At 39.0% G+C, this 23,753-nt stretch overlaps 1 protein-coding gene across 39 annotated transcripts in view; it reads left to right on the top strand.

The window, feature by feature from the left end:
* Window positions 1–23,753, top strand: part of RIMS2 (regulating synaptic membrane exocytosis 2) — a 384,644-nt gene that overhangs the window by 23,635 nt on the left and 337,256 nt on the right. For 28 of the 39 annotated variants that reach the window (XM_072410756.1, XM_072410766.1, XM_072410758.1 and 25 more), the window contains exons 2-3: window positions 18,362–18,394; window positions 20,811–20,897. The exons of the other annotated variants lie outside the window; for them this stretch is intronic. In XM_072410756.1, coding sequence (XP_072266857.1) covers window positions 18,362–18,394; window positions 20,811–20,897 — 120 coding nt within the window. The remainder of the gene's footprint in view (window positions 1–18,361; window positions 18,395–20,810; window positions 20,898–23,753) is intronic. 39 annotated transcript variants of the gene reach the window in all.

Raw genomic sequence — 23,753 nt, 5'->3', positions numbered from 1 at the left:
GGTAGGAGTCCTTCATCAGTTATAATCTTTCCAAATTTTATGTTAATATGGATCCAACATCTATAAAAAAATTAAACAGTAATCATTTATCATACGTGTAGAAAACCCCACCCTGAGCAATACTTTGTGCAAAAGGGTTCCTCTATGGTTGGTTCTGTATATGGGTTAGAACAGAACCTGTCCTGGGTTACATATGTTTTTGCCTGGGTGTGGAATATGGCTAATTACACCGTATGTACATATATATTACTTCCATTACAACGGGAGTTGAATTCTTCATGCAGGATTTCCTGCTGTAATTGGTGTTATAATATGCAGAATGGGAATAACCAAGGTGAGCAGGAACTTTTAAAAAATAAAAGCCCAACGGTGGACAAAAGCTATGGGAAAGTAAATCATTGTGCAAAAAGAGATAGTGAATTTTTAGATGGATGCTAATAGCAGGTGATTACACCTAATAATCATTTTGGGTAGAGTGACCTTTTGAAAGATTGGCATCTCTGCTTTGCAGATTTTAGTTGAACCTTTCAGCACCTTTGCTGGAGGTTTTTTTTTTGTGCTGCCACACAAAGGTTGTATCATTTCTGTGCTGTTTGAACTGTGTTGTATATTAGATCGTCAACCTTCTGTCATATAAATGTTTAATGTACAACTGCAGTGACCCTTTTTACTAGCTTCTGCTGTTACTTTTTTGGACCATCTGTCACACTGTAAATGCAATTGGAGTTTCTTACTCGCTGAGATACATTAGATTTTTGCCAAAGCCTAAGGGAGAAAGGGTTACTCCAAATGCAGGAGATGAGCTAACTGGTATTTATTTTATGGGGAAACTCCACCTTTTTACATTATGAAGTACACATTATCAAAGTCTTTAGTGCAGTAGTCTTTGGTGCTTCATTGAATGGTTCTGTATGAGTTCTTTCATGCGCTTATTTCTTGGAGTGGAATCAAGCTAATTACACATTTGATGTTCGTATATCTGATCTGATTCACCTGTTCAATCATTTGTATTTCTATCAATGGAGTCCACAGCCTAATCAGATATCTGTGCCAATTTGACTTTGCTCTACTCAAGCTAAGCAATACAGCCTGGTCACCTCTGAAGTGTAGCTGTGGCTCTATGGCCCATCCAGGATAGACCCACCACCTGCTTTTTGTTTGGAATACACTTTTGACAATCACAGAAAATAAAGGATTTTCTTTAAACATTTTTATTTTTATATAAATTAAAAATTCAAACTTTAATATTTCAGACAAACACTTGTCATTCCTTGTTCCATTACACCCTCCCTCATCCCCATCATCATTCTTTTACAAATGGTTTATTGAAGTTTTATAGCAACAAACAATACAAGACACAAGACATACAATACACAAAATAGGAGCAAAAGCAAAAACATCATAAAACAGTCATTGACAACCCCAGGGATATCCAGAGATTGAACAAATAAAATGAAGAGTTAAAAAAAATATTAACCAGTATAGAAACATTTCAGAATATAATGATAAAAATGTCAGGTGAAAGGGAGACATACATGGAAATACTCCTGCAGCATCTTGGAAATGCAACCACTGAGGTCACCGGAGGTAACACATCCAAGACCAAATACACATACACACAAACAGGAAAAAAACAGGGATGCGTAGTCAGGGGAAGGGAATCAGGAGGTGGAAAACTAGAAGGTCAAGGGAACAGCTCATCCATGTTGCTTACCGAGCACCAGGTATGCTTGGACAATGGTAGTGAAAAGGTCAGGGCAAATTTTTGTCAAGGCCACCAAGAAAAACAAACTCTCCATCATCATTCTAAAACCTTTCATTTTCATTACTTACTTTATTTTAGGCACATTGAAGCCATCATTGGGTCTCTTTGCTTCACTAAGTGATTTAGGAAGATCATAGCTGGTGTAAGGGGCCGTCAGATTGTTGTACATAGCTTCCCAAGTATATTACTGTACCCTACCCCAGTAATCCTTCCAGGAGCTCTCAGTTTCAATGGCAGCCATGTGCTGGCTTTTGGAAGGAAATATGCAAATTTAAAAATGCCTTAATGGGTGAATATTGGCCAGGTGCAGGATTTCATCACATATAAGGTCAGTATATGGGGGTCAGGGGGCCCTTTTCAGATATCACATATGGCATGACTCTAGTGCAGGGGTGCCCACACTTTTTTGGCTTGCGAGCTACTTTTAAAATGACCAAGTCAAAATGATCTACCAACAATAAAAACTTCGACTTAATACCTGCTGTGCGTGGTAGAGTTTATTTTGAAAGACAGGGCTCCGGGATCTACTCACGGTCCTTTGAGATCTACCGGTAGATTGCGATCCACCTGTTGGGCACCCCTGCTCTAGTGTATCTGCACATGCTCGATTGCGGGCATGCGCAGAAGGAGCAGTCCTCAGACTCCTCAGTTACATGTTGTAAGTATCCCAGGAGGCTCTGGGTTTCCTATTCAGTCTTTACCGCTACAGCAGTAGAGACAGAAGAGGAGGGGTCTCCCATTCAAATGTAAAAAAAGTAGTATTTAAAAATTTTAATATAAAAAACACATTTTCACCCTTGTGTAAAAGTAAAAAATATGGTAATAGGTCCGCTTTATGGAAAAAAAATTGTGCGATGTATCAGCACTATAAATTGTGCAAGTAGCCAGGTAAAGGATTGTTTTGTTCTATTTGTTGCCTAGCAGCTGATTGTTAAGTACGGAACAAAGAATGAGCAGTGACATCTGCCATCGTGCACCTGTCTGGTTGCTATGTGTCTGGACCATGTGCTTGTGTTTGAGATCTGTATATAACTCACAAGCCATGTGTGTATTCCTAGGTAGCTCGGCGAGCCGTCTACACCTCTGTATTATTGCTGATAGGAGCCGGTGAATAATATTGTATCCAGTGGTGGCCAGGACAATCTGTATTTTATTTTGTCATTGATGACTTTAAAGCAGAACGTTAGGATATTTCTGAAGAAGGTTTTCAGAATCACAAAAGCTGATAAATGCTTTCATGACACCTTTTCTTGGCAAATAGAGGGCAGATAAGATTCTTTGACCTGCAAAAGTGGTGTCGGCGTTCTGTCTTGTCCACTAGACTGTAATGATTGCTATGTAATGGGATGGTTTGCTGGCAGATGGGCAAACTTTGCTCATACCTTCAGCATTCCCTGACCGGTGTAATCGGTGACCCCTCTTCTGCCAAGGATAAGTCACAGATCTTGCGCTGCAAAATAGTGTAAGGTGTGGGTACAGCTCACAAATACAGATCATGAGATGGCAGTACAAGTCCGTACATGATGATCAATGATTATCAATAGTGCTCAAACACAGTTGGCAATTCCAGAAATGTTTACCACATAGCTGGCAGATGATGGGTTTGTGAACCACCCACCATTTTATCTCAATAATAAATGTCCAACTCTGCTGATGTGTAAGTAGATCTGGCACCCTTTAGAGCAGGGGTCGGCAATCTCTGGCCGGCAAACATTCCAGCCTAATGCCCCCCTGGTCGATCCAGCCTAATCCCAGACAGCAGGGGTAGGCAACCTGTGGCTCCAGAGCCGCATGTGGCTCTTGAGCCTCCTTGTTATGCCTCTCTTCTCTATTTACCGCGGCCGGCGTTAACACTTCCGCCACTGGGGTAAGGGGACATTCCCACTTCTCTGTATGCATTGCGGAGGAGAGGGATTTCCTTTCAGGGGCATTCCTGGTGGGGGTGGAGCTATCAGCGCAAGACTCGAGAGAGAGTCCGGCCTAGTGTGCCTTCTTGACCTCCTAAAATGGCCTAGTAGCTAAAAAAGTTTGCTGACCCCTGTTTTAGGGCAGTGCATCCCAGCCTTTTTACCATGAACAGGGACACAGGAAGCAACAAAAACCAATGTGTGGAAATGTGTCAATTAGAATTCTTTCTAGAGGTGGTTGAGAACCAGCTGACATTGGTGAACCATAGCCATTCGGCAGCCAGTGGGAGGAATGTCACCCTACACCTAAAAAGATCATTGGTTTTCAGTGGTAACTGACCTGAGAGGCACAAATTGCTAATTTTTCAAGGAACCCCCTAGCAAACACTGGAAGGAACTCTAGAGTTTAATGGAACCCTGGTTGAGAAGCACTGATTTAAAAGAATCCATTAGCTCAGAAATTCAGGGTGCTCTGTCTTGAAACTTGGGGACTTCTCTAGACAGGAGGTCTATCTTAAATGGGATGCCCAAATAAAAGTATTTCTGCCTTGCCGCATGGAGATGTCTCCTGGGGATCCAGCTATTGATGAATGAAAAGGTTTGTGGGGATTCTGGGCTGATATCTACCCTGGTATGTGTTGGCATATACATTTGTCTTATAAGAGGGATGGGCTGCAGGATCTTTCCCCATATTACCCTGCATTTCTTCTCAGTCAAAAGCCAGATCTTTATTACTTCCCCTTGCTAAGCAGAAGTTAGTGAATGATGAAGTGATTGTCCAGGTTGTGGAATAGAGTGCAGGCATTGGATAAAATCTGCCTAAAATCTTTTTGTTTGGATTGGATAAAGTAGGGAAACCTTTATAGTTCAGCCATTAGTCAGAAACAAATCAGAGTCGAGAAACCATCTGAGAAACTTTTAATGGTAGCAATTAAATTGTATACATAAGGTCATTGGTGTGGCACATGTAGAGGACTGGAGATGAGCTCCAGCATGCAGTTGGCACCGAAACAAAACCACTGGCACCATTTCTTGGCCTTGGAGTAGAGAGCCATTTTCACAGATGGGGAAATCTGTTGGGCTTTGTTCTCGTCCTGTTCTCGGGGCTCAATTGGAGAGATTTCACCTCCTGTTATGATTAATGTAGTTTACCAGGACGTGAAAGAGGTAAGTGAGTTTCCAAAAGGAACACTATACAAAAACTGTAACAACCTTACAGGGGATCTATTCTTTCACCCCTATATCCCCCCCAAAAAAACTGTTCATACACTTTCACCCAAGATGTCCTTAAAAATTGGAAGAGGAATATACCTAGGCAGAGTTTTGTTATGTAATTATTTCATTTACAGCTCAATTCACTATGACTATCGGTGAACAAGCAGTTTCGTTAATTTCCCAGGAACATATATTCCGTATATGTTACCTATTTGTTGTTTTCAGCAGTTGTGAAGAGGCTGCTGAATGAATTCTCAGAGTGTGATTGACAGAGGTGTTGAGTTGTTACTACGGATGAGGTGTACAGTGACCCTTTCACCCTCAGCGACTGGATATAATGACAATACCACACGGCATGAAAGCTGGGCATATAACTGGAAATGTATACAACAGAGTAATAGGAGTCAACTGAAGATCTCACGGCTGTCCAGGCGTCCAGGAGAATTACCTTTACAATTGAATGATGCATATATGTAGTTACAGCAATGTATACTGGGCAACATTTTAAAATGATTTCCACAAATACATTGCTGATACGTCAATAGATCTGAAGTTCAGTGTCTTAAAAAAAATAACAAAAGAAAACCCTACTCTCTCTATTTCAACTAAAAATGACTTATAAATATATATTTTCTAACTTACATTTTGCTTTGGGATACATTTACACTTAAAGAACTTATAATTACTTTTTTATATTTTTCTCCATCTCTATTGCTTCTTAGTCATAAAAACCCTATTAGTTACAAAACGTAAAGATGAACTTTGCTTTTGCACAGTGGCACAGGCTTTCTTGTATGACATTGCTTACTTATAGAAGCTTCAGCAGGTCAACCATTTCCTTGCTAGGAGATGTCTTGGCATTGATAATCTCATTCCTCTCCATCCTTATTGTCCCTAGCTTACACCTTTTAGCATTGAATTTAAAGCGAAACTAAAGTCTTTAACTTTGTAAGGTTTATACTTCTAAAACCAATTAGCAGATTATGGAGGTGGTTAGATCCCTTGTCAGATTCGTATTGCTACTTTCATCCTTGTTTGGTAGATTCCCGAACTTCCAATTCCAGAAATTTATAATAAGGAAAAGGAAATCTTCCCAAACTAGAAGGAACAACTTTAGACTGGAGTTATACCTTAAATAAAAACTATGAGGTTTGGGTTTCTTTTAATTCACTTTATTCTTCATAATATGTGTATGTATCAGTGGTTGATTTATATAGTTACATAGTAGGTAAGGCTGAAAAAATGTCCATCAAGTTCAAGCACTAGGGAAAAAAACATATCTCAGATATAAAACCCTATGGACAGGGGTATTAAAATTTAAATACCCAGTTATTTTATGTGCTTCTAGAACAACATCCAGAGTTTTATAAAGCAATCTATAGTAGTTGCTGAAACTACTTCATGAGGGAGCTGATTCCACATTTTCACAGACCTTACAGTGAAAAATTCCTTCCTTACCTGGAGCTTAACCTTCTTTTCCACCAGACGCAGAGTGCCCTCTTGCTCCTTGTAATGATCTCAAAGTGAATAATTGAGATCATAGTTCCCAATATGGACCATTTAAATGTTTTTCTTACCCCCCCCGTGGTAATCCGGAGTGTGACTCGGGGTGGATTTTACCTGCAAAAGCGGTAATCCGGGGCGGGAGGAGCGGCGGGAAATTCAAACATTTTGTATTGGATTAAATACCAAATAGCTGTATTGAGTCCAATACAAATAAATATTCATATTATATATATATATATATATATATATATATATATATATATATATATATATATATACACATAATTATGTTATATATATATTATACATGCTTCTGAACAATTTTATTATATGTTTCAGTATTTTTCAGATTTTTGTGTTTTTTTATGTAAAGTTTTTTATTAAATTTATTCAATATTGGGCATATTTTGGTGAGTTATGCCTAAGAATTGTAGCCTACAATGTAAAATAAATTTCAATGCAAAAAAAATGTAATGCTTTTTGCATTGAAATACATACAGAATTAGAACGCTAGGGGGGTTAAACAATGCAGTTTGTATATAGTCCCAGGTTTTAATTTTATCCAGGACATTATCTGCATGGAATTTGAATGCTCTCCCCATCTTTGTGCGAGTTTTCTCAGGGCACTTTGGTTTCTTCCCAAAAACATGGAGTTGGGTTGATTGGCTTATGCCAAAATTGGCCTTAGGCTCTGTTGGTGACATATGACCATAATAGGGACATTAGATTGTGAGCCCCTTTGAGGGACTTGTAAAGCACTGAAAATATGTTTATGTTATGTATATACAAGCACAGCAGTATCAGCTGCCTCGTGTCTTTGCCTTTCCCTTTGCTCATTCTTGTTTGCTGAATTAGGGCAAGATATTTTTTTGAATTGGCTGCCTAATCTGCAGCAGTAGTCCAAAAACCAGGCCTGTTTTCAGGAACGCCCCGCACTTATAATGCATTGCCATGTGGTGTAGCATAGCATCCTGAGGGTGTGTTGGGGTGTGGGTGCTATTCAGAATGGGATCTACCGCTTATGTTACTGTAACCCACATGTAAACGTATTTTTAATCTTTTGCTGCACGCCGTGCTGGCGTGTTGTGGAGATGATGCAGTCAGGTGCCATGGCACCACATCACACCAACTCGTGTTAACACATTTTATAACAGTGTAATAGTGTGAAAAGGGTCTTAAAAAAGCATGTTAAATTGTTCTTAAAAAAAAACAGACAAAGATGAATATTAGTGACATTAGTATAGTAGTTTTTTCTTCGAGGGTTGGCTTGGAGTAGATGTAACAATTACTTTCTTATTTAAGTAAAATACAATTTTAATATTTGTTCATTCTTTGTTGCTTCTCAGTGCTTCTTCTTCTCAGCGCTGATTCCCTAAAACCATCTTCTGTATGAATGTACTCTGTATGTGAATTTGTAGGACAGATTTCTGTATTGGGACAACAACAAAGCATGTCTAGGCAATATACCTTGGAACAGTCACTTGTGGTCTTCACTGGGATGAGGAGTGACAGGGTGGCAACACAGGATGACCAGAGCCAGGGACAGTGTTGTCACCCTAAAACAAAAAGGACCTTAACAAAGACCTTTTTAGCAGGACCAACAGATAATACAGACGAACAGCTGAAAAAAGTTTTTATGTACACATGTGCAATAATTATCGTTGGAAATGACTGGCTAACGACCAATCGCCCGAGATTCGTTAACATAAAAAAGACTGGCCAACTGCCCCGATGAACGAGGAATGTCACTGGAAACAAAGACCACCCCGGCAGATCTGATTATACGATGATCATTCGCTATCTATTGTGTGTACGGTCATTCAATGATCGTGGATTGTTCTGTGATACACTTTCTCCTGTACACGTCACTTCCTGTATCGTTCAAATGATCATATCTAGCGTGTGTACGTTATTGGTGGATTATATTTGAACGATCGTATCGTTTTAGCATGTACAGAATTGTGCACTATATGATCATTCAAAATAATCGTGAATAATCGTTGATCGGTCTTTAATCATTTATTTTCTAACGACAATTATTGCACGTGTGTACATAACCTAAGACAGGAACAAAATCCTATTGGTTGTTACTAAATGTCCTAGTTATGTTTGCAATCATCAGGTTAAATTCTTCACAAAGATGTAGGTGTCTCCATGTAAGAGTAAAACAAGCCATAAATAAATGTAAAGGTCTTTGGTTTGATTGCAGTTGCTCTGTATCCTGTTTTTTAGTTGCTTTACCTTTGAAGTTATGTCGGAAGGATGCAGCTCTGGCTTTCTGCAGATGGTATACTTGACTTTGCAGAATGTATGATTTTATAATTACACACAGAAAGTTCTGCAGCTCCCGAAGAGGAAGCCACATGTTCTGCAGCCCCAAGATGACTTTCTGTGGATGCTCTTACTTATAAATAGCGTGCTTGTTAAAAAAGGAAATGTGGATGGTGCTGATGCTTTAAATGAATGACAACTGCAATTAAGACATGAATGGAGAGAGATGTAATTAGCTGGAAACAGGAAACCAGGGATCCCGCTTCCCATTCCTGCTTTGTGAGATGAATAGGCCAAATCTGTGAATTGGGTTCTCTTAATAAGCAATTCAGAGAGAGAAAATATTCTGCTCGATCTGTATAGAAGGAGACATATATGATACTATGCTGATAAAGTGTACCTGTCCCCTAGAAACAGTGAATATTTTTCAACTTCCTCAGCTAGTCAATAATATTCATCTAGTCAACTTTCGTTTCTTGGATATACTTGTCCTAAACATTGGCCAGTTGAAAGCCTCTATTACCACCTCTGCCTTGTCTAACTGCCACTTGTACTTTAACTCTAAAGAAAAATATTTTTTTCAAATTTGGCTAGATTGAATGAGGGTTTCCGAGCCCCAGTGTGAAATATGTTCTAATTATACTGGGATCATTGCCATCCTGAGAGAAAGTTGGTGGGAGGGGGGTTGTCCAAATTGACACAGATGTCACCAGAAAATTGGGGGACATTTTCCATTGAACATCCTTGTTTTAATTTAAAATTATTTTTCCATAAAAAAGGAAAATATAGATTCTAATTCTTCCCTTTCATGTTAATCAAATCTTTCAGTTTAATCTGGTCCCGTGTTGTCCTGGGGTTCTTCTTCGTCCCAGCATGGAGGAAGCCATCTTCTGTCTTCTCTTCCGGTCTTCTTTCTTTATCATCCGATCTTGCACTGCGCAGGTGCAAGATCTGGGTAACGTACCCACTTTGAAGAGGGCAAAAAGAGAGCCGATCCCACTGCGCATGCGTGAGATCCATATCTCTTGCGCAGAAGGAGCAACCAGAACCTCCTGGGATGCATGCACTCTCATTTAATAAAAAAAAAGGGTGTTGCACTTAAAAAAAAAAAAAAAACACCATCATTATTACTATATATAAAAAGATTGTCTACCCTTCTAAGTAAAGAAAAAATGTTGGGTTCATGTACCTCCCCTCGCTACATCACTGGTGCCAACATTATCCCATTTTCTGGGTTTGGGATTTTTGGCCAATGCTGGGCATTTGCACAGACGTTAATTCATTACCGGCTCCCAGGAATGCCAGGATCATACGCTGAGCTGTGCATGCTGGAAAAGATTGTAAAAAGGCAAGTTCGCATAAGTTTGTTTTATTGCAGTAAAGACTCAGCCTGTCCCTCCTGCAGTAAAGACCTGTTTGCTTAGTCTTTATTTTAGGTTTAGTCACACATTAAATCACTTTTGAATAGACCGGCCCTTTGATACTTCATTAGCTTATTTTGATGCGTATGTATGCACTGCCAACATAAACACATGTATTGTTTTTTAATTAATAACTCTACTGTCTGTAACAATCAAACAATATTATGTTTCTGGAGTTAAGAGAGAAATGTACAAAATTGCGGCATTTGTTAAAGTTAACATAATCCATGATTCATAATTTCCTTCCTTTCCTGGAAATGCAGCTGGAAATTATATCTACTCCCCTCCTGTTCATCTGCTGACCACATCTTTCAGTGCCAGCACTTTTGTTTGATTCAGAGTTGTCATGTTTCCATGTACTTCTGGTAATGCTCTTCATTATTTCATATCTTCATTTACTTCTTAGAAAGGACAGTCCCTAACATGGAATCAAATCCAGGTGTCCCAATTTATTCTTTCATTGTCTATCTTTGTGGTCTGACGTATGTATCACTATAAATAAATGTACCGTTTGAGTAGCAGAAGTGTTATATTGCACTAAACTTGTCATCCAACCTAAGAATTACTACATTTGTTAATTTAACATAAAGGGTGTAAAAATGCATTATTTAGTAACCAATCATGTTTTGCGCATGAGTTGCAAGGCTACAATCTTTGTAAGGCATCCCTCTTCCTGGTCTTATAAAGTCTGCCGGTATATTGTTTAAATTATGTCATCTGCCCCCGAGGAGCTCTAGGAACACGACCACTATTCAAGCAATAATGCTAGAGTTGAGATTTCCCTGGTATGTCTCCAACCAAAGATTTAAATAAGGTAATTATAAAATTTAAATTTACTTACACTCACTTTCTCAAATGCTGCAGGGAATAAGTTTTTTCTTTAAAGTGGAAATTTCCCCAAAAAAAGAAAAAACAATTTATTTATATTCACCTGTGAAAAACCCTCGATCCATCCACAAACCAAGCCAAATGAATTCCACTCTATCTTGGCTTCACTCTTCTTTCTGGTGCTTGCCGTTCAGTTTAGTGCCACTATCTTATTCCTTCAAGGTTTTTCCTCATGTCATCTGAACTCGCACTGGGTAAGCAATAAATCAGGTGATGTGTTTTCCTCCAAATGTAAAACAAAGCTGCAAACACAAGTAACTTTTTTACTTTAGCAGAAAGCCCCTATATGACGCATGCTCAATCTTAGGCATGCGCAGAACAGGGGTTTAGTTGTAAAAGAAGAAGAGGGGGCACGGTAGTATCGATGGTGAGCAAGCATGTGCAGCATTGTTATGTAAATGTGCCCGCCTCACTACACCCCTGCCTATGTGCCACCCAAAGGGGAAGAAACTTCCTACAGAGTGACGTCATGATACCAGATCCCACCTTCTTTCCCATCACAGGTCTGAGCCTGCGAAGGGGAAGTGGTTGAGTTGTGTTCAATTTATTATGGGAGACATGATCCGCAGCGGGGTCCTTCTCCTGACCTCGTGAGGGAGGGGGGTGGACCGGCCAGAGCCGTGAACCACCAAAAAATTATTTGCAAAATAAGAGTGGGCACACGTTCCCATTCCTGAAAAAAGTGAGGGCACGGTGATCCCACTCATGCCTGCCCCACTACACCCCTGGTGCAGAGGGAGCATACTCCTGGTTTATATGTGGTAGCTTAGGTAGCTGCAGGTTTTTCTTTTTTTTAACTACTGCATCGGTAAAACGGAAGCGACCTACCTCAAATAAACAATAGTATTACAAAAATGCAGCATTATTATATATGTATATATAAGCCCACCACCCTTGATATCATTTTAAAAATGTGATGATAGGTCCTCCTTAAGTTCCAACAGAAGAAAATTATGATAGCCTCCATCCAAAAAGTTGCCTTCCTAAATATATCCAATTATTTCGAACTGTCCCATGGTGCCATCACACATGGATTGAGGCGGTAGAATGTAGACTTTCTAAGCCCCTATGTCATAGATATATAATAGAGACATCACTGTAAGGTGGCAGAGCAGATCTTGGCATGGCCAGAATGTGGTGAATAAATGTGCACGTGCGAGTGAAGCCACAAGGGAAAATAACTGGGCTAGTTACAGAAGGGGAACAATTTGAAACCTCTAGAATTTGTAAGTAAGAATGTAAATGTAGGAATTTGTATTACTGTCCACTCAACATTTTTTGTCCTGAGAGATCTGATTATGTTTTTAGTTACTTTCGTCTCATAAAGTGTTATTTACGCAATATGATTTTTTTGCATTTTCCTTTGAATTTACATAACTACTTAAAATGTTCTATGGGGACTTGGAGAGGGTTGGGATGAAATAAATTTGATAGAGACTGGGTGAATGAATGAAATGAACAGGGACAGTAGGGATGAAGACAAGGTTATGTCCCCGTGCACACTGCCAATTATTCTTCACTTTATCCAAAACTATTAAGAATGGTTTTGGCTATACATAAACTTTTATAATATAAAATAACAAGCATTTGACTGGTTGATAAATAAAACATTTGGATAGGGAATATCCAATTATTCCAGGCAACCAAGAGGCATGAATAAAAGTGAGTAGGAATCTCCCTGAAGTAGGAGGAAATCACCATCACTTTTTACCCCTGGTCACAATGGTCTCAAGGAAAGGTTAATCGTTCCAACTAATGCACAGTCAGCAATTGAAAAAATCTACGGAAAGCCTATATTTCTAAGTTTTTGCCTATTAACAAACTTTATACAATATAAATAAATATAGGACAGGCCATAAAATAAAATATAGGATCCCTTTGGTGGTTACATAGACTATTTTAAATACTGATTCACTTTAATGTTAACAGGTTCATTATTTTTAAAAAGGTCAGTTCTAAACAAATGAGGGACAAAGATTGATTTAAGTTCAAAAGAGGGACTGTCTTACCAAAAAACAGGCAATAAAGCTTCATCTGTCACTGAGCAGCTGCCCAGACAAACCATTCTGGTAATTGTAGTTCCCCATCAGCCGGTTTACCTAAACTCACTTTGGATGCATAGTGTGTCTTTCACAGTTTATTGCTTGGATCATCAGTGCTTTCACACTATATAAATATAATTCCAAATTTAAATGTGAGCGCTGCCAAATTTGGCTAGACCAGATAACGGCAATCAATTTCTACTTTAGCTTCGCTGCTTTTAAATATAGAATCAGAGCTGGGAGCTAATTTTGGAAGCCGAGAAATCAAAGGCTGTAAAGTGAGTCGATTTTGTGGATTATTCCGGAGACTTTGTCATTTGAAGTGGGATGTATGTCCAGCTTGTAATGATATTGTCATCTTTAATAGGGGACAGTACCGTGCCTCATGCAAATAGAAACCTGTCCAGACCTGTTTGTTGGGTTAGTAATGTATGTAACAGATAAGGTTTTAATGATTTGTATTGGGATAACACAGTAAATATTACATTTATTAAGATGTTATGGTCTTAGCAATGAACAATAATTTTATTGTTTGCTTTAAAATGTTCCCACCACTTAAAGCCATCATGGTATTGGTGGCCCTTCAATAGCTTCCATGATTCAGAGATCTCACTGCTGGTCTGGATAATTTCAGGCAATTACAAATGCAAGAATTGACCCGTATTTGTAAGGAACACATACGGAAACACTTTTGGATTTAAAAGGAACATGTCAAATATACCTAGGCACAAAATGAAAGTCCATTAAGAGTTCACAGTTCTAAAAAAACTAAACTTTAGTAATAAAGGAAGCACATAGAAGGAGCACTCAACTTTAGCATATAGGAAGTGGATAAGAAAGGAAAACAGATTGTTCATATTCCTTACTTCTTTATGGATAGTAAAATGGAGTACATAGTGTAGTTCAGGATCAAAATTTATAGTATCATTTATACTGTGTATAACTTCATATTTCTGGCTCTAATGAAAGACAATTCTTTTTTTGCCCTGAAACACATTGACCGAAAAAAATGGAATTGATATATTGACACTTGATATATTTGTTTCCTTATATTTTTTGCTGCCTTTTTTCCTGTAACAGAGACCAGTCTGTCTGCTCTGTCTCTTTTTGCAGGTCAACTGGTCATGTATCCTCCCCCTAGTCCAGGGGGGTTTCTACAGGTTAACAATTGTTAGTGGGCTTTCTAAATCCGTCCCACAGCTCCGCTCTCTGCAGCCTATGTTCAACGGCAATGCTATTTTTCTGGGTCTGCTAAAGCGTTCAGTGAATCATACAAGGTTTTTTTTTTTTGTGATTTTTGTAAAGTATAAAAGTTTGTGTTTCTGGAGATAGGCTTTAAAGTTTTAAATGGGCAACGGTTGTGGGAAATAGGTGCTTAAAGCATACTTGCTGCTCTGAGGGCACAGAAGATTTTGCCCCATGATCAAGTTCTGGATTGCACCCTATCAGGAGGTGTAAGCACACATTCAGATACCTCTGGGTGGCTTGTTCATTAAAAGATTGTATGTATATATATATATATATATATATATATATGTGATGTCATACAGGTAGTCCGTGTTAGGGACATCCGACATATGGATGACTCCTGGATACAAATGGAGCTTTATGGGGGGAGGGAACACAGCTGAGGTTGTGGGTGATCTTAAGGAATGAGCTCTTCTGCAACATCTTGTAACTCTTTATTGACCAAGACAAACTCTGCAGTTGTTTCCTTTTTCATATCAAAGCACAGCTTGCTCCAGAAGTTATTGAATGTCTAGGCTCCATAAAGATTTTTTTTGCCAGCATTGTTTGTGATTAACTCACAGTAAGGATAATATTAAACAGTAACTGACACCACACTCCCTAATAATGTTGAGACAAACATCTCTCCTAATTTCATTTATTAAAATAATGTACCTGTTCCGACTTACATACAAATTCAACTTAAGAACAAACCCCTACAGTCCCTATCTCGTATGTAACCCGGGGACTACCTGCACATATCATGCTTCCTGTTTAGTATTGCAGCACAATGATTGTGCGCCTCATATCTGATTGCAGATCAGGTCTACCCAGACCTGATTCACTTCACACTATCTCTTTTGGCTTTTCCAGTGAATGATATTTGTCTAGCAAGGCTGTTATGGTTTAAAACATGAATGTGACCGTATATTCCGTATGTCTGATGACTCCTGCTGTAATTAGTAACCTCTGCAATTGTATGAACTCTCCTGTTGTATACGTTGTGCTTGTAATTTGGTGTTATTTAGTGTTATTTAGTTACTGCCCACGAGCATGCAGACAATCCAGATGAATAATCCAACATTCAGGGCCATCAATGATAGCCTCCACTTTAGTATGTATCCTATATATCTGTAGATTTACTTACAAAGCTTCCGCTTGCCATATCCTTCAGATGTCAGCTTGCAGCACAAAGATGACACATGGCTGTGTGTGTTCAGGACAATGCTTGCTATGTTAGACACACTTAGATCCAGCTGATGGTACTCAATAAAGCATCTGGTTGTGGTGAGCCACCCTAACTGAATGCCATTTAGTTTTCTGAATCATGAATAATTTCAACCTTTTTAATCAAAATACTTGTTTTTTTTTACCTATTTTCACCAATTTGTGGCATCTCAGTGCTACTGCTCTATTAAAGACTCTTTGCAGCCTCTTCTTGTCTATATGTATTTCAATTATGGCTGCATGGCATGGCTCAGGGGTTTCCAAATGGTGGAGCATACCTGCATAATATATGTTGAAATGAGTACATATGGCAGCCATTGAAAGGCCATGTGACAGGGTGGTAATGCAAGAGCAGAATTGGGAGACAGGGACAGAATGTCTTCATCCTATTACAGGAAGAGCCCGAGCAAGGACCTTCATGGCATGATCCCAACATTTTATTTAAAGGAACTTTACATATTCCATACACATTGACTGTTCAAGCTTATACTGAGATTTTAGCAGTTTGGTTACCCATTTTTAGGTACAGTGGTACCTCAGTATAAGTCCGCTTTGGAATAAGTCCAACTTGGTATAAGTCCTGTTTGGACACAAAAAATTTTGCTTGGTATAAAACCTTTGCTTGGTATACAACCTTTGTGCTAGAGTTGTATGGGTCAAAATTAGTGATAACACCGCGTGCTACCCTTATTTACCTCTCTCGAGACAAAGCCACGACTGCCCACGAGCAATCAGTACGCCTGTTGCTACCATTCAGTGAACAGCCCACGCTATAACTCTCTCTGTTCTCAGCACCATCCTAGTAGGCACTCAACTATTCTCAGCAAGGTGAAGTGAGGGTAAATTTTCATTTATTTCATCTAATTGCTTTTGTATTTATGAATTTTAGTATTAGGCAGTGTTTAAATTATTTAATACAGCCCCATCGATGTATAATATGCCAATACCAATAGGACTTTTTCCTGGGAACAGATTAATCATTTTCCTTTTGTTTCCTATGGGAAAAATTTGTTTGGTATAAGTCCAAGGATCTGGTACGGGTTAAGGACTTATACCATGGTACCACTGTATATCTAAACTCAAAAACGTAATATATTTCAGCTTACAGTCCTTGGATGTGCGGGCTTCATTCATTTTCTTTTGGAAAGCTATTTTGCCTGTGTTTTGACTTTTTGGTGATTCATCAAGTAATATATTTCTAGCCCTAGGATGATGTCCCTTAAGTTTACATACACATGTGCAATTATTGTCGTTGGAAAGAATCTTTCACGATCCTTTCCAAGGACTAAGGACTGCACGATGCATGAACAAGTGCTTTACATACAACACCGTTCTGCTCTATGGAGAGGGGGAGGGGGAGAATGACGGAACGGAACCCTGCTGCGCGCTCTATCCCTTCCCTTGCATTAGGATGGTTTGTTGCCCAGCGTTCGTGGATCCCCCAGGGCAGTCGTTCGGACGATGGACGCTGTACACACACCAGATTCTCGTCCGATATGGGCCCTGAGCCGATTATAAGGCAAGAACCATTGGACGTGTGTGTACCCAGCTTTACCCTTTTGTATCAAGATAACAGAAACAAGATATTACTATGTAAATAATGAAGTACGCACCTTTTCTATTCTCCATACTATTGCTGGGTGTTGTTTTGGGATGTGTTTGTAGTAAAATCAGGAAAGGGGCTATGTAAAACATATGTCTGAGAAAGAAAAACACATCTATGGACTATTGAGCTGCAATATATTATATTTGGATTTTTTTGGGGTTGAGATATACTTTATGTTATTTTCTGGTGTATTGACCCAAGTTTATAATGTGTTGAATTAAGTTCCCCCTGGACTAATAGCAAACAAGCTCACATTAACTAATTTATATACCAACCCTGGAGTTGGCTGTGTTGAGACCTCACAACAAATTCAGACATCATAACAAATTTAGGTATTAAACCTTCAATGCCCAATGCACAGGGTATATCTAGTTACATTTAAATAAGATAAAACAGTTTAAAGAGTATTTGTCGTGTCTAAAGAAATCCAAACCATAGCTCCATGTACTAGACAAGGCAACATCTGCACCTCTAAAATTTTAGTTTTGCACCCAACAAAATGACAAGAAAGATGGCAGGTATTACTTTTGTTATATATTGGGGGGAACTGAAGGTAAAAATTTAATAATAATTTGATTGCAATGATCCACAGAATGATTATTCATAAATGATCCTTGCCTTTTTAGTGGACCTTTAGTGGGTGCATGGGATTACTTTTCTGTGTTCTCCCTCAAAATTTAGTTTGTTATCTAGGACCTTAGTGTCTGGGAAGCTGACAAGATGACCTGGTTCTCTTGATGTTGCAGGTTAGTTGAAGTGTACATGAATCTGTTATAAGTTTTGGAATATTCCAAGCAATATGGATGTCCCAGGCTCCGGTAGGGGGATGCATGGAGCTATGGCACCAGCCAACCATTCAAACAATGATTGAAGCCATAAACCCATCTATGTCATCTCAGCTAATAATTAAGTACCGGTATTAGAGTTCCTGTTGAGATGTCTTGCTTTTTCAAACGTCATGTAGATGAACTGGCAAATAAAGTTTGAGGGAGTAAATCATAAGAAAATGTGATAGTGATTGATTCTGCTAGTTGTCTGGCTGTACCCGGGTAAAGAAATCTGTATACAAAAGGCATGATGTAAAATATATTTTGGGTTTACATACACTTTGATGTAACCTTGATTACAGGAAATTGTTTTTGAAATGTACCTGTACACTGATTTTGCCAGGAACTATGAAAAACATGAGCTTTGGTTTGGGCTTATCCCTTAAACCACACCATTGTTTCTTCATAGTGGCATGATTCCTATATGTTACCCTCAGCTGTACAAACTTATCTTTTTAGGGTGAAAGAAGAACAAAAACCCCAGCTCCCACAGTAAGTATATCTCAAGGTGCAGTAGGCTTGATTTTTATTATTTTTTCTTTGTTTTGCTGTGTTTTTGCTTTTCTGCAACTTTGGTGTTAGGTGAAACTGAAACCTGATAGGCTGCATCCAGTGTGTCATCTGCTTCCTGATTGGCTTTGTAAGATGGCTGCATGCAGCTTTCTTACCCCATCCACATTAGCTGGATGTCTTTTCCTCCTGCCTGCTTGTGGACTAGTTCTCAGTGTGAGGCCTGTGTTTTTCCTACATCTCTTGCTGGCTGACTATTGTAGCTGCCATCCTCTCACTGGCTACTGGCTTTTTCTTTTCTGCCTTTTTGTAGTGGATTATCTTGAAGTTGAGAGTCATACATCCAGTAGCCTGGTAACAATGCCAAATTGGACCAATGAAACAACTCTTGGCACGTATACTGGCCCACACCAGTGCACCATAAAACATATTTGATATCCTATATGTAAGAACAACAATTCCAAATATAAATAGTTACCCTGCCGTGTCTGCTATCCACATAGTGGTTGGTTGATAAAGTGAAAATGCTCAAAATAGGCCCCAGTTACGAAAATAGTTAATACATTGACATTTCGGGTTCCTGATTTCTCAGCACACCCAGTCGTTTGATCCATCATCTCCTATGTTACTGTTGTGTCCTTTGATTTAGAACCCATCAGGAGAACAAGGGAATCAGAAATTAAACACATCCAGAAGTGAATTCTAAAGATTCTCCAGTCAATGTTTTCACTTCAGTAGATAAGAGATTGGTGGTATCTTTTTTTGCAGGGGACACATTTTTGGTAATTTTTATTCCAGAGTCATGTTGTGTTTAACCATCTAGGACTTTCTAGACATTGTTTGTCATTCCTGATGGTGGACAGATGAGTAGTTTGTGAGGGGAGTAAGATAAATGGGTGGTTTACTCTTCTTCAGGTTATCTCTGCACTTGGAGTTGTGTAGTAAAAAGAATAGAAGAATACGAGGTGCAATCATCTCATTTACAGTATACTAGAATTAACCTACTTAAAAAAAAATGCAGCCCCAAAGAAACTTTGCTTTGTAACTTTTTAATAGCAAAAATGGTTGCAAATAAGCATAGAAGGTTAAAATGGAGAGGCCCACATCAGCTCACATTTAACAGACAAACACAAAAGTCTTTCTGACAAAAGCAAAGATTCTAGATTTGCATATAGAAACATACCGTACCTGCTAGAAGTGAAGAATCACTAAATCAAATGCCGGAACAAAAGAAGACTTTGTAGGTCCAGTGTCTTCAACACTTCCATTAAAACATATCAAGGATAACGTGATGCATATGGGTTGTTTGAAATCAAATGTGATCATCATATTATCCAAAGCTAGGAAAACACTAGGATTATACCAATTACTTCCAATTGGATGGGTTAACCATGCAACTGCGTTACCAATTCTATTTTCTAAATTCAGAAGGGACTAAGAAACATATGTTTCATTACTGAGAGAGCCCTGGATACAAGGAGACCCTTCAGTGGCTGGTTGAAGCACCATTTTTCAACGCAAGGTTACAGTGGCCAGCAATGGTTGTATGAATGGAAGAAACTATCACTCATATTCCTGGAACACCCAAAAGCAGCCATACTGTGTTTGATGTTCCTTCCATTTTCTGGACATCCAGAAATATTTCCACTTACAAATCCCACATAACAAATAGTATCCAAACTGATTCACTTACAGTATAACATTCTACTATTTATAAATTGATATTTTTAATTGCAATAATCAAAAGAACAGAACCCCAAACTTTATTCAAGAGCACAGACAGAGAGCAATATGGTTCAGCACATGGCACATGGCAGAGGAGAATTGCACTATGAAATGTAATTCTTCTTTTTTGTATGTATTTATTTTTGTGAAATCTCTCAATATTAGCTCAGCAGCAATAACCTGAGGTCTTTAATTTCCTACATTTTGATCACCGAGTTAGAAAAGCTGACCCAATAAAAAAGATACATACATAGCCGAAAAAAGGTGCACTTGTTTCAGTCTCCATAATATATGTTAAAGGGCAAGCTATAGGAGGATGCCAATTATAATTTATGCTGACTTTGGGTAGTCACTGGAAGGCCCAACACTGGCAGTGTGAAGAGTCAACAGGAGTCAATGCCACCCCATAAGGAAATATGTTCCCCCTTTTATATATACCTTTTATATTGCATTTTATTTCTTTCATAGAAAGCTGCCCACTTTAAAAATCCAAAGCCCCATCAATAGGTAATGTATAGTACCAACTTTAGGGACATTAGATCCATTGTCAATAGCCTGCTGAATTCCTGACTCCAACTTCTAGATTAACCTTTAGTGATTTGGGATAACAACCTTATGGGTCTGTTGCTTGTACTCATTGTAGTAAAGTTGCCTTGTTTGCTTATCCAAACAGGTGGTTTCCCTTTAGTGGGATCACTGAACTGGTTAATAATGTTCTTCAGCCACAGTCAAAGCAGCAAAATGAAAAGGAGCCTGAGAAGTAAGTAAGCTGCTTTGCTTAGATTAAGAACAACCGCTGTAGCATTTGTGCATACTACTAGTTAGTATGTGTAGAAATGCTTGTAGATTGTTAGTGCATTTTTTTTTATCTGTTTACATATGTGTTGCAGTTTAATCCTTTTCTTTGAATTTCAAAAAGAAGTGTAACAATTAGAGACACTGTACATGGGTACACCAAGCTCATTTTACAGCAGATAGTGGGATTAAGAGCGGAGGCTGGCAGGAAGAAGGGCAAGCTCGCTGTCCTGATTTGGTCCTTTAAATTTACTTTGCCAGCCTGTTTGTAACAGGCTGCATCAGCCCGCTCATTGTAATTATCATAAACACAAAGATACAAAAAATTTTACACACATTGGAAGCAGCCATTGTGTGTAAAACTCAAACCATCCCTGACAAGATTGCTGAGTAATTTATAAAGTGGAAATTGAAAAGCAAAAAGTAAGCCATTTATATGGACAAACAGCTCACTTCAGTTTCCTGCACTCTGATGCATTTTGCACTAATTCTCTGTCTTCACTTAAATTGCAGGAGATGGGGATTTTCCCAAAGAGCCCCGCACACATTGAGCTATAGACTGCAGCCTCGGTATACATCACAAGTTGGGAGATTTTGAGCAAAATATTTAAAACAGTGTATGTGTGTAATTCATAGCTGCCAATCAGATATCATTGCTTGCCAAAAGCTGTACAAAAATAGATACACGAGGCAACTTCGAGATATATCCACAAGCAATACTTATAGTATGCAATCAGGAGTTCATGTCCTGATGTATTAGTACAAATTGTTCATTTTTGGTTGCAGTAAGTGACCGAAGTGACCGAAGATTTTTTTGAATTAAAAAATTATGAGGGGCCTTTGGAAAGTAAGTTTTAGCTGCCTTAGTGATTATTTCAGATTGTATGCAGTTTCCAACTGAAGTAATATATACTGTATATAAAGTGATTTATATATTGGTGAATGCTAGATTCATTGTTTTAAAAATAGACCCTATATATAGACATTTTTTGCTATAGGTGAGTCTGTAATATGTTTAGTGGAGAGTTCCAAAGTGCTGAGCCTGTTGTTTTCAGGGTAATTTGGATACATACTACTTTGGGAGCAAGCTATTTTATCTTACTTCTTTCAATATAATTCTTTAGCTGAAAATAAAGGAGATCTATGTAAAAAGGATATAATTATAGAAAATGTAAAGCTGTGAATGGAAGTTTAGGTGCCCAGTTCCTAGTAGTAGATACACAATGCTATTTTTGGCACCGTCTATCTTTTCAGACAATACTGACAGTGACCATTGACATCTCTATGGAATGAAACACATCAGAGCAGTTACTTTGTTGACCTGGCCAGTATTCTATCCACGCAATCATTAGGATACAGTGACATCACTGGGGCATAAGGCAGATTTTTTTATATTGATAGCTAGACCAGAATCTCAGAAAATGCAACATAAAAAAACCTAGAAATTGGTGACACCACTGTGGAAACACCACATTGAAGGCAGAGAAGGCAAAGAAATCATTAGTCAATGGGCCAAAAACTAGACTTTTCTTGGGGAAAGATTTCTGTGGACTAAAGAAAGGTTACAAGGTGTGACTGGGGGTTGGCGAGCATGGTGAAAAGTGTGTGTTCCTAAGGACATTCTTTATTGTGACACACACTTTCACATCTTCCACATCAGGTTCCATTGTGGCTCCTGGCATTCATTTCATGACATCTCAGAGCTGCAAAGGAAGCCAGTGTCAAAAGGCGGTTCTTCAGAGCCAGCCACCGGAGACCATGTAACTCCTGCACAATCATCAGTGTCCATCCAATGGCCAAAGGTTTCCCATAAGACCCAGAAGTTCATCATGGAGCCGGTGGCAAGGATAACAGTTTCCTAGGACATGGCAATGACAAGATCCTGGATCTATCATTGCAGAAGCACACCAGGTTAAGCCCGTGCTATATCCGGCAAGTATGCTGTGCATATTGCTGATTCAGACAGAATGCCACCACCCCACCAATGATTACATCAACAAGCAGTCCAAACCTAGAACTACAAGTTTTCAAACTCATTCTGGTCACCTGCTAGTGTATTGGCATTTCTTTTAAGATTTCTACCACCTGTATGACCCTTGTATGGGCAGGGAGCTGCCAGCTATAAGCCCACAAGCAAAACCCACAAATTTATACTAGGATACATTTTACCCAAATAATGTACCTCAAGAGTGATGCTTCCTGCATTATTACACCTAAGGGTCCCTCTGTGATGTCTGAACAATGAATTATGTCTACTCAGTGATATAAATCCAACATAATAATACTGACCTAGTAGGCAAATTACCCCCAACTCAGTTCAAACTTTGTTTGTAATGTTAAGCTGCGTACACACGTGCAATTATTGTCGTTGGAAAGGATCTTTCACGATCCTTTCCAACGACAAGGGACTGCACGATGCATGAACGGTGCTGTACATACAGCACCGTTCATGCTCTATGGAGAGGGGAGGGGGAGAGCCACGGAGCGGCACCCTGCTGCGCGCTCTCCCCCTTCCCTTTCATTAGGATCGGTCGTCGTCCATCGTCCGTGGATCCGGCAGGTNGGTCGTTCGGACGATGGACGACACCGACTGTACACACGGCAGATTTTCGCCCGATATGTGGCCGATGCCGATTATCGGGCGATAAAAATCTGCCGTGTGTACGTAGCTTTAGTGTTGCACCACTGACAAGCTCAATGTTTGTTTGTTTGACAAAATGGCTGCCCACACAGTGTGTGGGGGTCAAAGGTGCACTTCAGTGTTGTCCATAGTCTCAGCAGGGACTGCTCCAGGCAGCATGCTCATTCCTATCTAATTAAA

This window comes from Pyxicephalus adspersus, chromosome 5, assembly GCF_032062135.1.
Source record: "Pyxicephalus adspersus chromosome 5, UCB_Pads_2.0, whole genome shotgun sequence".
Lineage (NCBI taxonomy): Eukaryota > Metazoa > Chordata > Amphibia > Anura > Pyxicephalidae > Pyxicephalus > Pyxicephalus adspersus.
The sequence above is the reverse complement of the archived record's forward strand: the minus strand, read 5'-3'. Positions and strand labels throughout refer to the sequence as shown.